The 13,876-nt window shown below is 35.5% G+C and overlaps 1 protein-coding gene and 1 long non-coding RNA gene across 3 annotated transcripts in view; both read left to right on the forward strand.

Moving 5' to 3' along the window:
- LOC123534101 (septin-5-like) overlaps nucleotides 1-7,917 on the forward strand; it is a 72,370-nt gene extending 64,453 nt beyond the window's left edge. For both annotated transcript variants that reach the window (XM_053519539.1, XM_053519538.1), the window contains 3 exons: nucleotides 581-685; nucleotides 2,483-2,561; nucleotides 3,873-7,917. In XM_053519539.1, the coding sequence (XP_053375514.1) occupies nucleotides 581-685; nucleotides 2,483-2,561; nucleotides 3,873-3,962 (274 nt within the window). In that variant the 3' untranslated portion in view covers nucleotides 3,963-7,917. The remainder of the gene's footprint in view (nucleotides 1-580; nucleotides 686-2,482; nucleotides 2,562-3,872) is intronic.
- Nucleotides 7,918-8,975: 1,058 nt separating this feature from the next.
- On the forward strand, nucleotides 8,976-11,094 carry LOC128547294 (uncharacterized). Its single transcript, XR_008366427.1, has 2 exons — nucleotides 8,976-9,488; nucleotides 10,784-11,094. It is a non-coding gene; the product is annotated as an uncharacterized LOC128547294 (long non-coding RNA).
- Nucleotides 11,095-13,876: the final 2,782 nt, after the last annotated feature.

Below are 13,876 nucleotides of genomic sequence, written 5' to 3' on the forward strand. Positions count from 1 at the left end.
AGTGTTTGTGTATTTCAGCATCATTGAGGTTTATGTTCTGGAAAGTGGTTGTGTATTTCAGCATCATTAAGGTTTATGTTCTGGAAAGTGCTTGTTTATTTCAGCATCATTGAGATTTATGTTCTGGAAAGTGGTTGTGTATTTCAGCATCATTAAGGAATAGGTTCTGGAAAGTGGTTGTGTATTTCAGCATCATTGAGGTTTATGTTCTGGAAAGTGGTTGTGTATTTCAGCATCATTGAGGTTTATGTTCTGGAAAGTGGTTGTGTATTTCAGCATCATTGAGGTTTATGTTCTGGAAAGTGGTTGTGTATTTCAGCATCATTGAGGTTTATGTTCTGGAAAGTGGTTGTAATTTTTCAGCAACATTAAGGTTTATGTTCTGGAAAATGGTTTTGTATTTCAGCACAATTAAGGTTTATTTTCTGGAAAGTGGTTGTGTATTTCAGCATCATTGAGGTTTCATTAATGGAAAGTGCTTGTATGTTTCAGCATCATTGAGGTTTCATTAATGGAAAGTGCTTGTATGTTTCAGCATCATTGAGGTTTCATTAATTGAAAGTGTTTTTTTTTATTTTAGCACACACATGCAGGATCTGAAGGATGTTACTTGTGATGTTCATTACGAAAATTATCGAGCAGAGCATATATCTGAACAAATGACGACCACCCAGCGAGAAAGAGGGTAATTAAATGTTATTTATTGAATGAAAATTGCTAATTTTATACTAAATTTATTTAGCTTGAATATGAAAACAATTTCAAGTTTTATAGGAATAAGCTAGAGAATGCTTCTTAGATAAAAAGTACTGACTCTCTATGAAGAAGGGGTGTGACTTTAGTTCAGAAGCTCTTTCAGTAAGGAATGATTGTGACCCTGCTTTTGCTTATACACCCGCTGTAATTGTTCATAATGGGAGGGAGGGGACATATAAGATAACCTTTTCTCTCCATCATTTGAACAGTACGACCCAGTCTTAGTGCACATGTAGAATGAAAGTATGAATACAAACCTGACTTACCCACCTGCTTAGCTCAATAGGGAGAGCGCACATCTACGGATTGCAGAGTCGTTAGTTGTTTCCTTGGGTGTGCCATATGTTCTCTGTGACGATTTGATAAAAGACATTGTGTCTGAAATCATTCGTCGTCCACCTCTGATTCATGTGGGAAAGTTGGCAGTTACTTGCTGAGAACAGGTTTGTACTGGTACAGAATCCTGGAACACTGGTTAAGTTAACTGCCCGTCATTACATAACTGAAATACTGTTGAAAAATGGCGTTAAACCAAAACAAACAAACCTATGTTATCTGGAAACAAAGAAAATGGCTTTGTACACAAAATTCTCCCCGCATGATGTATTTAGACATTCATCCCACCCTTGTTACAAATTTAATTTCTTTTGTCGTCAGATGTCCTAAGGATATAGTGTTACCCCTCTCCATGTGTGTGTATTTGTAATTATATATTCCAAGCTTTGTTGTGCATGTTTGGATTTTAATTAAAAAATGAGGCACAAATAATTTTCATGAGCCAGACATATATCTCAGAGGTGAAGGTCATGCTAAGAGGTCAAAGATTTTGTGTCATTTTAGCCGGACTATTAGAAGAATAATGAGAGCTATTCTAATCACTCTAGCATCAGTTAAACCCCTTTTTGCATGCAAGTTCTGTAAGTAACTATTGCCTCTATTGGATCAAAACTTTACACAAGGTTTCATAGACACAGATTTTACTAAGTTAGATAACTCTTGATTCCATTCAATTCAAAATAAAATGTGCAGCCTTTTTCTACTTAGAAAATTTGGTTAAAGTTTTGCATGCAACTGTCGAGCTGTTTCTTAATAACAACATGTATTGGATTGAAACTTGGCACAATGCTTCCAGGTGATCAGACCTACTGAACAGACCTACTGATATTAGATTACTCTTCCTTTTATTTAGTTATGGCTCATTCTCAGTTTTGCATGCTACTATGAAGCTATATATCAGTAACAGCAGTTGCTATGTACATCTGATTGAAACTTCACACAAGACATCCTTCTCCCTAAACATACATGACTGTATACACAAATTGGAAAACTCTTGTTTGAAATCAGTTCATTTTCAAAAATTTCCTGTTGATAGACTAAGAAAATTTGTTGAAATTTTAATTGCAGGTTGTTATCATTGCAACAAAAATAAGTTTGTAATTCAGTGAAATAAATTAAGTCATTTACATAAGCCTTACCAAGTTATGGGCCTTGTTTGACTGAGTTGTCATATAGTCAGGTGTGCTATCTTATGGACAGCTGTTGTTTAGATTGGTTTAAAACTTATGTATACATTGATGAATATTCCGATGACTTTACTTATACGATCTCCATAACAAGATGTCCCATACAGGACCTCATACCTGAAAGGTTAGGTCACGCTTACCCAGTAGAGGTCAAAGACTTTAGCTTACTTGTCTAGTTTGTAAGTTATTTTAATTTGTTTCAGAAAGTTAAAGAGAGATTCTGCAGCTAATTTAGAGACTTCTCTGGCGACGGAACAATTGTTACAGGAGAAAGAAGCAGAGGTATCAATTACTGTATAGAAATTGAATAAATATGTGTAACGTTAACTGACATATATATTTATCATATACCACTGAATTTATACTTCCAACAAAATATTTTGAAAAGCTCTTTTGTTTTTGAGTTCTTTGTATCAGTTACTTTATTTTATGCTCTTTAGTGAAATTTATCAGTGAAATAAAATCGATATTTTCACTGTTTCAAACAGTGAAAATATCATTTTTATTTTTCACTGGTACGGACCTACACTTGAATGCGAAAGAATATGAATTATAAATAATAGAAAAGTACTTTAAAAATATACTTCAATAAAGATGTAGATGTATAAAAATACTAACAGGATCATAAATATATACATTCTATCATAATAAAATGTAAAAGAAATCAGGAAACATAGATTCCTAATAGAACTATTTACAGGTTTTCTACAAAGATATCATGACGTCACGACATTATGACATCATGATGTGATGCACGTGACGTTGCGCGGATAAACTGGATATAATTTGGTTAAAATCATTAAAAATGCATAAAATAAATAGAAAATTTGTTTGTTTCAGTGTAAGATCAAAATATATTTCACTCGTGAACACCATAATTTACATTTTCACTCGTGGTTGCGCCATCCATGAAAATATTACATTATAGTGTTCACTCATTGAAATATATTTCCATCTTACACTAAAACAAACAAATATCCTCTACAGAAATAAACACCGTGACAAGATGCTGTGTTCAGTCCACTAAGTTTTGACAGAGATATGGCCCCATATTACTTTTCAAAGGATAAATAGATTTGATTCATTTTCAGTACACAGGTATATGATCGATAAATACCAACAGTTACAATCAACCAAGTTTTGGCAGAATTGTGAATCTTTTCAGACTTAAAATTTTGCAAAACATCTATGTCTTAGTTTTGAAAATAATTCATTTCGTAGTTAGGTAAACCATTTTGAAATACAGGTGGAGTTCAATTTTGGTTACAGTCTACCAATTATGATGGAGTTATTGCTCATTTTGACTTTAATAGAATTTTGTTTGTATTGTGGTTCCTTTATGTATATAGTGGACAATAAAAACTTCCTGTCAGAAACTGCTGGACCAATTTTGAAACTTCTTTCATAGAAATTGTCTGCAATAACTGTTGAACCAATCTGTGAAACTCAGCCGAGCGATCTATGGCCATCATGGCCCTCTTGTGAATTTCTCTCTCTGTGTATATATAGTATGGAGACAAAGTAGTTTAATGATCTTTTGGTTTTATGTTGGATTAAAGTGTGCCATAATTAAAAGCATATTTTGTTTTACAGATCAAAAGAATGCAAGAAATGTTGGCGAAAATGCAAGCACAGTTACAGAGTAACAGTCCTAGACCTAACGGCAGAGTGGGCCATGTATAATCCTAGACCTAACGGCAGAGTGGACCATGTATAATGTTATTATTTTGAATATTTTGATTGAGAGATGTGGGGTAAGGATGAGGGAATTTAAAGCCTGCAAATGAGAAATTGTATGAAGCAGTGAGGTGTACAATGATCAATCAGCTTCATTGGTAAAAATGGCGGATAAGTGATACTGTTGACTGACTTGATTTGGTATGAGAGCTGTAAGCCATGCGTTACAGCAACATTTTTACATCTGTGAAAGAATTACTACAAATTTGAGGATGACACCTTACAGAATTCTTGCCGTTTGATTGTTCTCTTGTTTTTGAGTTCATGTATTAATGTTTGATTTTTTTCTCTTTTTTGTGACTAGCAGTTGACACATAGAAGAAGTGTATTTAATTAAGTTGAACGCAACAAAAAAGAGTATTAAAATTTTGTCTTGTGGGATAAGCAGTATATTAGTGACTTATTCAGTGTGACATATAACTGAACATTTTGTTAAAGTGCAATATGCCTTTCTCATGATGAGATTTTAGCTGGCACCTGGAGATTTTAGTTAGCACATAGTACCTCGGTAATTTTAGTTGGCACCTAGACATTGTAACTTGCACCTAGAAATTTTAGTTAGCACATAGACATTTAAGCTTGCACAGTGTCAAATTTTGTTGTACCTAGAGATTTGACTGGTACCTAGAGATTTGACTGACTCCCTAGAGATTTGACTGGTACCTAGAGATTTGACTGACTCCCTAGAGATTTGACTGGTACCTAGAGATTTGACTGACCTCTAGAGATTTGACCTGTACTTACAGATTTAAGCTTGCACTGAGATTAGCAGGCACCTAGAGATTTGACTGGTACCAAGAGATTTGACTGACTCCCTAGAGATTTGACTGGTACATAGAGATTTGACTGACTCCCTAGAGATTTGACTGGTACCTAGAGATTTGACTGACTTCTAGAGATTTAACCTGTACTTACAGATTTAAGCTTGCACTGAGATTAGCAGGCACCTAGAGATTTGACTGGTACATAGAGATTTGACTGGTACATAGAGATTGACTGGCACTTTTATAATTTGAGCTTGCACCTAGACACCAAAATAATTAGCTTTTACCTAAAGATTTAAGGTAACAGTTATAAGACAGGAGAACTTTTTCATAACAATGTAATTGATGTGTTATTTAATAGATACATTTAGTAGATTAAGCTGGATAAAGTGCAGCAGCGAAGCATTGGGTATGTGTAGGTATAATAGTCTACAAGTGTATGCATTGATATGGTTGCTGAGTAGAGGGGCTTTGCCACATTCTTCACTTATGGATAAGGAAATCCCAGCCAAGATTGAGATTTGTCTAAAAAAATGTTTTACAATGTTTACGGACGTATCTCAAACTAACGGAGGGATTGCCTTTCCACTACTTAATAGGTGAGGTAGATTTATTTTGTGTCATAATAAAATAGTCTGTAACTGGTGCAACAAACATTATAAGATTATCTGACACTGGTGTTGTATTCAGATTACTTTGTCTTGTAGGTGTATAGACAATATTCTGTAAGTGAGCTATGTAGATGGCTGTCTTGTCTTAGAAATGTTCCAGCTTCCATACAGGCTATATCAGTTGTCATGCATGATATCATATCAAGGTTTATGTATACCCACTTACTAAACTTTTGATGGCATTCTTCACGAGTCGTGGTACATTTTACATAAATGAGTACTTTCATTGCTTAATGCCTGCAATAATTATTGTCTAAAACTTACTGAACAATTTTATTGTATGCATTTCAGCAGCACCTGTTGATACGGACTTGCGTTTAGATGCTGCTAGGTGTTGGTGTGGATTTTATAATATTGAACATAATTAGGATTTTTCTTGTGAGCTGTATGTTGTTAGTTTTGTTGTTGTTGTAGCTTTTTACAGATATTTACTTTTTACATAAATTATGTATAATAAGTAGTTTTTATAGAAAATATGTTTTTAAGTACTGTGAAGGGTTCCTTGTATTTTTTGAAGAAAAAAAATTTAATTTACCTCACTTATATAATGAAACTGGAAACTGGGATTTGGTAAACATTCCATAAAATTGTGTCACTGGCCTCATATTGAATTACAGTTTTACTCTACGGTTTTAAAAAGTTTATGAATTTTAGGTAAGGTCATAAAGTGTATAATTTATTATGCCACAGCCTGTTAAGGAAATATGAGTTAAAAAGAACTTTTTACTTTCAGTTGATAATAAAAAAATGGAGAAAATATGTAACTTGTATGGGATTTGGAAAAAGCTTGACAGTGATATAAGAGTATATAAGGTTGTTTCAGTGTAGGACTGAAATATCTTTCAGTGAGCAAACATCAGATGCAAACTTGTTTGAGCAGCAGTGTAGAGACCAAAGATGTTTCATTCTTACATGTAAAACAAACAAATTTTCTATTCATTTCATATCTTTTGAAGAGTTTAAACCAAACTTGACTGACTTTACCTTCAGAATGTCAGGAAGTTGGGCAAAGTCACTCTCAGTCATGATAATGCAATGTTCATTATAGTTTTAAATAATGTTATGACATGTTCAGATTTTTTTTACGTAACTTTGGATTATTATGCCCCCCTTCGAGGTGTATATTGTTTTGCAGATGTCAGTTGGTCAGTCAGTTGGCCTGTATGACGGTAGGTATGTATATCAATTGGATGATAACTCAAGAACACTTGGGCCTAGGATCATGAAAGTTGATAGGGAGGTTGGTCATAACCAGCAGATGACCCTTACTGATTTTGAGATCAGTAGGTCAAAGGTCAAGGTCATATTGACCCGGAACAGTTAAACGGTTTCCATGATGATAACTCAAGATAGCTTGGGCCTAAGATCATAATTATTGATAAGGAGGTTCGTCATGAGCAGCAGACGACTCCTATTTATTTTGAGATCAGTAGGTCAAGGTCATCATTGACCCTGAACAGGTCTAAGGTTTCCGATGATAACTCAAGAATGCTTGGGCCTAGGATCATGAAAATGATAGGGAGTTGGTCATGACCAGCAGATGACTTCTATTGATTTTCAGATCAATACGTCCAAGTTCAAGGTCACAGTGACCCGTAACAGTTTAACGGTTTCCAGACGATAACTCGAGAACACTTGGGCCTAGGATCACAAAACTTAATAGGGAGGTTGATCATGACCAGCAGATGGCCCTTATTGATTTTGAGATCAGTAGGCCAAAGGTCAAGGTCACAGTGACCCGGAACAGTTAAAACCATTTCCGGATAACTTGAGAATGCTTTGGCTTAGGATCATCAAACAATGGGGAGATTGATCATGACCATCACCCCTTCTGATTTTGAGGTCAGTAGGTCAAAGGTGAAGGCTACGTTGACCCAGAACAGTAGAACTTTTTTTGCCAAATAACAAGAGAATGCTTTGATCAAAGATCACATTTGATATGGAGGTCACTTATGACTGGTAAATGACCTATAATTATTGCTTTGAGGTCATTAGGTCAAACGTCCAGTGCACAGTGACCAAATAATTTGTTCCTTGTGCAGTTACTGAATGCATCAAGTGGGGCATTTCGTGTTCAACCAGCTCTTGTGTATCTTTGTTTTTGCAGGTATTTATATATAAATCTTTACCAATGTATGTTGGAAAGAACTTATTTATACTTTACTTTATTCTATGTTTTAAATGCCTAGGATCATAATTATTGATAAGGAGGTTCGTCATGACCAGCGACAAGTCATACTTGTAGACATTTCAAAATGAAAATTCCAGTTTGAAACAGTGAAACTGCAGAGAAACACGAGATAAATTGTCTTAAATTATAGAAGAAAAACACATTATGCTTAAGGTTCTATTTTTCATTATTTTTATGGTCTAAAATATTCTTACTATAAAGTGATGTGTTCCTAGTGAAGGTAGTGAACACTATATATATACCTTTGATTTAATAAAGTGTATGATATATTATAATTGTTGAGTTTTTATTATTGCGCTAAACCTCATTTGCTGACTAAGAAAGTGAAGTATCCATCTATATGATTTGATATTAGGCATTCTAATATGCTTTTCTCTGTTAAAACACTCTTACGCTAGAATGACATCACGTTAACATTGCAGTGACGTCAGATGTTTTTGTTGTGACAAAAAAGAGCGCTACTTTATTTTATCTACTGTTTTAGATTAAGGGCATATTAGAATCGCAATAATTTATAGCAAAACCGTATTTTAACACTATTTATACACTCGGGCAGTAATACGTCGTACAAATAATGTCACTCGGGCTGTGCCCTCGTGAAACGTGTGCAAGTTTGATTAAAACTGATCGCAAAATGTGGTCTATCATGTTCACAAAAAATTGTGAACGGATGATGTGTGATCACAGAAGCTCACCTTGTCACTACCCGAGCTAAATAGCCACCGCAAAAGTTCCTTTTTTTACAGTCATCTGCACATCAAGCTTGGTCAAGTGTGAAAGTTTGAAGCAAATCAGGCGAATAGTGTGGGAGGAGTTGGACACAAGGTTTTGGGATGTACTACGTACAGACAGCAGCAATTCTATATGCCCCCATAAATGTACGAGATTAAAAAGTGTAGTAGGACAGCTATCGGCCAGAAGCCGCACAGTGAGCAATCACAGTAGCTCACTTCATGCTCAGGTGAGCTAAAAAAAACATGGCTGGGGAAACCCATACCCTCCAAATTATTTTAGGGGTATTAATAACAAAAGTTAATTTGTGCAAAACTCTTTACAACAATGACATTCTTAGGCCTGATATGTCTGTTTCAAGCAAGTTCTACAAGGAAATTCTAGCAGTCATAACCCTGAAAATGAGGTTGGACATTTCTTGGGACAAAACTAAGCTGAAAACCTGAGTCAGGGTACACATTTTTCACTGAAGAAGCTCAAGCATATCTGAATATTGATGTAACACAGATGAAATAGCATAAAATTGTGTAAACATCACCCGTTCAGCAAGATTATCTCAAGCTCTCCACCTATCCTTGTACTAGTGACTGAAAGAAACAAGAACACTTTTAGATGGGAGACATGGTTTTAATTTCTTTAAAAGACAAAAATCTACGCATAGTAAGACACATAAGAAAAGAACCAATACAGTGTATGGACTTTACCAAATTTACAAAACTGATCAAATAAAAATCTCAAAATAAACTCATTCTAGATTTAACATATACTGTATCTACCAAGCATTCTCTCTACATAGTAAACAGAACAATTCACTCAGCTCTTTTAAAGTCACACAAAAAACATTTGATTCATTATTTCCATAAAAACAGTTTTTCTGGAGAATACAGGGACCAAATATAGATCCACACAAAAGATCTTTCTGACTGATAATAGCTACTTTAAATTTATTATGAAAGTGTAATTTTTCAAGGCACCTGGGTAGAACCACTGACCTACCGTAAGTCAGCTGGATGGCTCCTGCACATAACAAATTCTACACTTTGTATAAATTAAGGTTTTGGCAATAAAATGTTGCATTTATGTTTACTTCTGTAACGGTTCGAGAACAAAAGTAGTAACAAGAGGACCATGATGGTCCTGAATCGCTCACCTATCCCCACATGACCCAGTGTTGAACTGAGTATGACATCGTTATTTCTATCATTTGACATAGTGACCTAGTTTTTGAGCACATGTGACCTAGATATCATCAAGATAAAAAATTCTGACCAATTTTAATGAAGATCCATTGAAAAATATGACCTCTAGAGAGGTCACAAGGTTTTTCTATTATTTGACCTAATGACCTAGTTTTTGAAGGCACGTGACCTACTTTTGAACTTGACCTAGATATCATCAAGATGAACATTCTCACCAATTTTCATGAAATATCTCATGAAAAATATGGCCTCTAGAGAGGTCACAAGGTTTTTCTATTTTTCGACCTACTGACCTAGTTCTTGACCGCACATGACCCAGTTACGAACTTGATTTAGATATCATCAAGCTGAACACTCTCACCAATTTTCATGAAGATCCATTGAGAAATATGGCCTCTAGAGACGTCACAAGGTTTTTCTATTTTTAGACCTACTGACCTAGTTTTTAACCGCACCTGACCCAGTTTCGAACCTGACCTAGATATCATCAAGATGAACATTCTGATCAATTTTCATGAAGACCTCTTGAAAAATATGGCCTCTAGAGAGGTCACAAGGTTTTTCTATTTTTAGATCTACTGACCTAGTTATTGACCGCACGTGACCCAGTTTCGATCTAGACCTAGATGTCATCAAGGTAAACATTCTCACCAGTTTTTATAAAGATCCCATGAAAAATATGGCCTCTAGAGAGGTCACAAAGTTTTTCTATTTTCAGACCTACTGACCTAGTTTTTGACCGCACGTGACCCAGTTTCAAACTTAACCTAGATATCATGAAGGTGAACATTCTGACCAATTTTCATGAAGATCCATTAAGAAATATGGCCTCTAGAGAGGTCACAAGGTTTTTCTATTTTTAGATCTACTGACCTAGTTTTTGACCCCACGTGACCCAGTTTTGAACTTGATCTAGATATCATCAAGGTAAACATTCTGACCAATTTTCATTAAGATCTCATGTAAAATATGGCCTCTAGAGAGGTCACAAGGTTTTTCTATTTTTAGACCTACTGACCTAGTTTTTGACAGCACGTGACCCAGTTTCGAACTTGACCTAGATATCATCAAGATGAACATTCTGACCAACTTTCATAAAGATCCCATGAAAAATGTGACCTCTAGAGTGGTCACAAGCAAAAGTTTACGCACGGACGGACGGACGCCACGCGATCACAAAAGCTCACCTTGTCACTTTGTGACAGGTGAGCTAAAAATTACAGTTTCAATATATTTTGTTTTACCAACTTATATTTGATTGAAACTCTGAGGATTCTCATGTCAAGAAAACTACTCCAAATGTTTAGAAAGTTGTTTTTTTAAAGTTCCTATTTACACTGTATCTGAAATAATTTAATGAAAAAGCCTATTTAAGGAAATGTCAATCACACATTAACAGCATGGGAACTTGCTTAGCATATGTTAGTGCAAACAAGGTTACATGAAATTTATTTATAGATATAAAGGAAAGTATCACCAATTCTTTTTCCACCTTTGGATGTGGCCAGTAAAAGGAACCTTTTGTAACTGGCTGAAACTACTCAAATTCTTAAACTGTATGATTGTGCAACTTGTTTCTGTGATCCATTTATACTGTATGGACAGCTGAAAATTTCCAAATTATCTGGTACTGGACCAGTGAGTACACTTCTAAAATATGCAAATTAAACCTAATTTATATGTCACATAATGCTCAATAGTCTTAACATCAGGAATTACTTTTCTGTTTAGCAGAAGAAATGTTTATCATGGTATATGTATAATCACACCATCCACAACACATCCCAAAACAATAAACATTAGTAGCACACTTTTACATAATCTTAATACACGCAACACTCGTAAAGGCATTTGAAAAGTCAACAAAAACAGAATCACAATACCATTCTCAGATACTAGTAAACAAACAAGAGCTGTCACAGGAGACAGCGCGCTCGACTATTTCGATGTTGGATAGTGAAACTGGGCACATCTGAGGAAACTAGAGCTGTCACTGGAGTGTTTAATGACTCCAATTGTGGATGAAGATATTACACAATAGCCTGAGTCTATGTCAAAAATATCAACTTAAAGTAATAAGAGAGGTAAAAATAAAATCTATCAAAACACTATAAAAGTATATCCTAAGCAAAAAGGGGCATAATTCATTAAATATTGGTGCCAGAGTTATGTACCTTGTGTCATATGGTGTGGGTGATGATGTTGAACACTTATTTTAAGTTTGAATCAAATCCATTCAGTAATAACAGAGACAGAGTGAAAGTGCATCAAAACTTTAACCTAAAATTCTAAGTAAAAAGGGGAATAATTCATGAAAAATTGTGCCAGAGTTAAGCATCTTGTGTCATATGATGTGGGTGATGATGCTGAACAACTATTTTAAGTTTGAATCAAATCCATTCAGTAATAAAGGAAGTAGAGTGAAAGTGCACCAAAACTTTAACCTGAAATTCTAAGAAAAAAGGGGGAATAATTCATAAAAAATGGTGCCAGAGTTATGCACCTTGTGTCATATGATGTGGGTGATGATGTTGAACAATTGTTTAAGTTTGAATCAGATCCATTCAGTAATAACAGAGATAGAGTGAAAGTGCATAAAACTTTAACCTTAAATTCTAAGTAAAAAGGGGAATAATTCATGAAAAATTGTGCCAGAGTTATGCATCTTGTGTCATATGATGTGGGTGATGATGCTGAACAACTATTTTAAGTTTGAATCAAATTCATTCAGTAATAACAGAGGTAGAGTGAAAGTGCACCAAAACTTTAACCTGAAATTCTAAGTAAAAAGGGGGAATAATTCATGAAAAAATGGTGCCAGAGTTATGCACCTTGTGTCATATGATGTGGGTGATGATGTTGAACAACTATTTTAAGTTTGAATCAAATCCATTCAGTAATAACAGAGATAGAGTGAAAGTGCATCAAAACTTTAACCTGAAAATCTAAGTGAAAAGGGGGGATAATTCATGAAATATTGGTGCCAGAGTTATGGCCCTTATGTCAGATGATGTGGGTGATGATGTTGAACAACTATTTTAAGTTTGAATCAAATCCATTCAGTAATAACAGAGATAGAGTGAAAGTGCATCAAAACTTTAACCTGAAAATCTAAGTGAAAAGGGGGGATAATTCATGAAATATTGGTGCCAGAATTATGGCCCTTATGTCAGATGATGTGGATGATGATGAGGAATAAGTATTTCAAGTTTGAATCAAATCCATCAAGTAATTACAGAGATAAGTTGAAAAAAGAGAAAGTGCACCAAAACTTTAACCAAGGTGGGGACGCGGAAAGACGCCGACGCCGGGGCGAGTAGGATAGCTCTCCTTATACTTCGTATAGTCGAGCTAAAAAGGAACAAGAGCTCATAGAACACGAAATGTCCCCCTTGATGCATTCAGTGATTGCAAAAGAAACAGAAAATATTTGGTCACTGTGCACAAAAGTTCTAATGTTCTTGGTCAAAGTGACCTTGACCTCTGACCTACTGATCTCAAAATAAACAGGGGTCATCTGCTGGTCATGATTAACCTCCCTATTAAGTTTCGTGATCTTAAACCCAAGCGTTCTCAAGTTACCGTCTGGAAACGGTTTTACTGTTCCAGGTCCCTGTGTCCTTGACCTTTGGCCTACTGACCTCAAAATCAATAGGGGTCATCTGTTGGTCATTATCAACCACCTCATCATCTTTCGTGATCCAAGGCCCAAGCGTTCTTGAGTAATCATGTGGAAACCATTAAATTGTTCCTGGTCACTGTGACCTTGACCTTTGACCTACTGACCTCAAAACTGATATGGGTCATCTGCTGGTCATGATCAACCTCCCTATCAACTTTCATGATCCTAGGCCCAAGCGTTCTTGAGTTATCATCCGGAAACCGTTAAACTGTTCCTTAGCACTGTGACCTTGACCTACTGACCTCAAAATCAATAGGGGTCATGATCAACCTCCCTATGAACTTTTATGACCCTAGGCCCAAGCGTTCTAGAGTTATCATCTGGAAACCGTTTAACTGTTCTGGGTCACTGTGACCTTGACTTTTGACCTACTGACCTCGAATCATTCTAGGAACTTTCATGATCCTAGGCCCAAGCATTCTTGAGTTTATCCGTAAATCGTTTAACTGTTCTGGGTCAGTGACCTTGGCCATTTGACCTACTGATCTCAAAATCAATAGGGGCCATCTGCTAGTTATGACCACAACCACCCTATCAACTTTCATGATCCTAAATTCAAGCGTTCTAGAGTTATCGTCCAGAAACGGATTGGTCTACATACTGACCGACTGACATCTGCAA

This window comes from Mercenaria mercenaria, chromosome 12 (assembly GCF_021730395.1).
Source record: "Mercenaria mercenaria strain notata chromosome 12, MADL_Memer_1, whole genome shotgun sequence".
Classification (NCBI taxonomy): domain Eukaryota; kingdom Metazoa; phylum Mollusca; class Bivalvia; order Venerida; family Veneridae; genus Mercenaria; species Mercenaria mercenaria.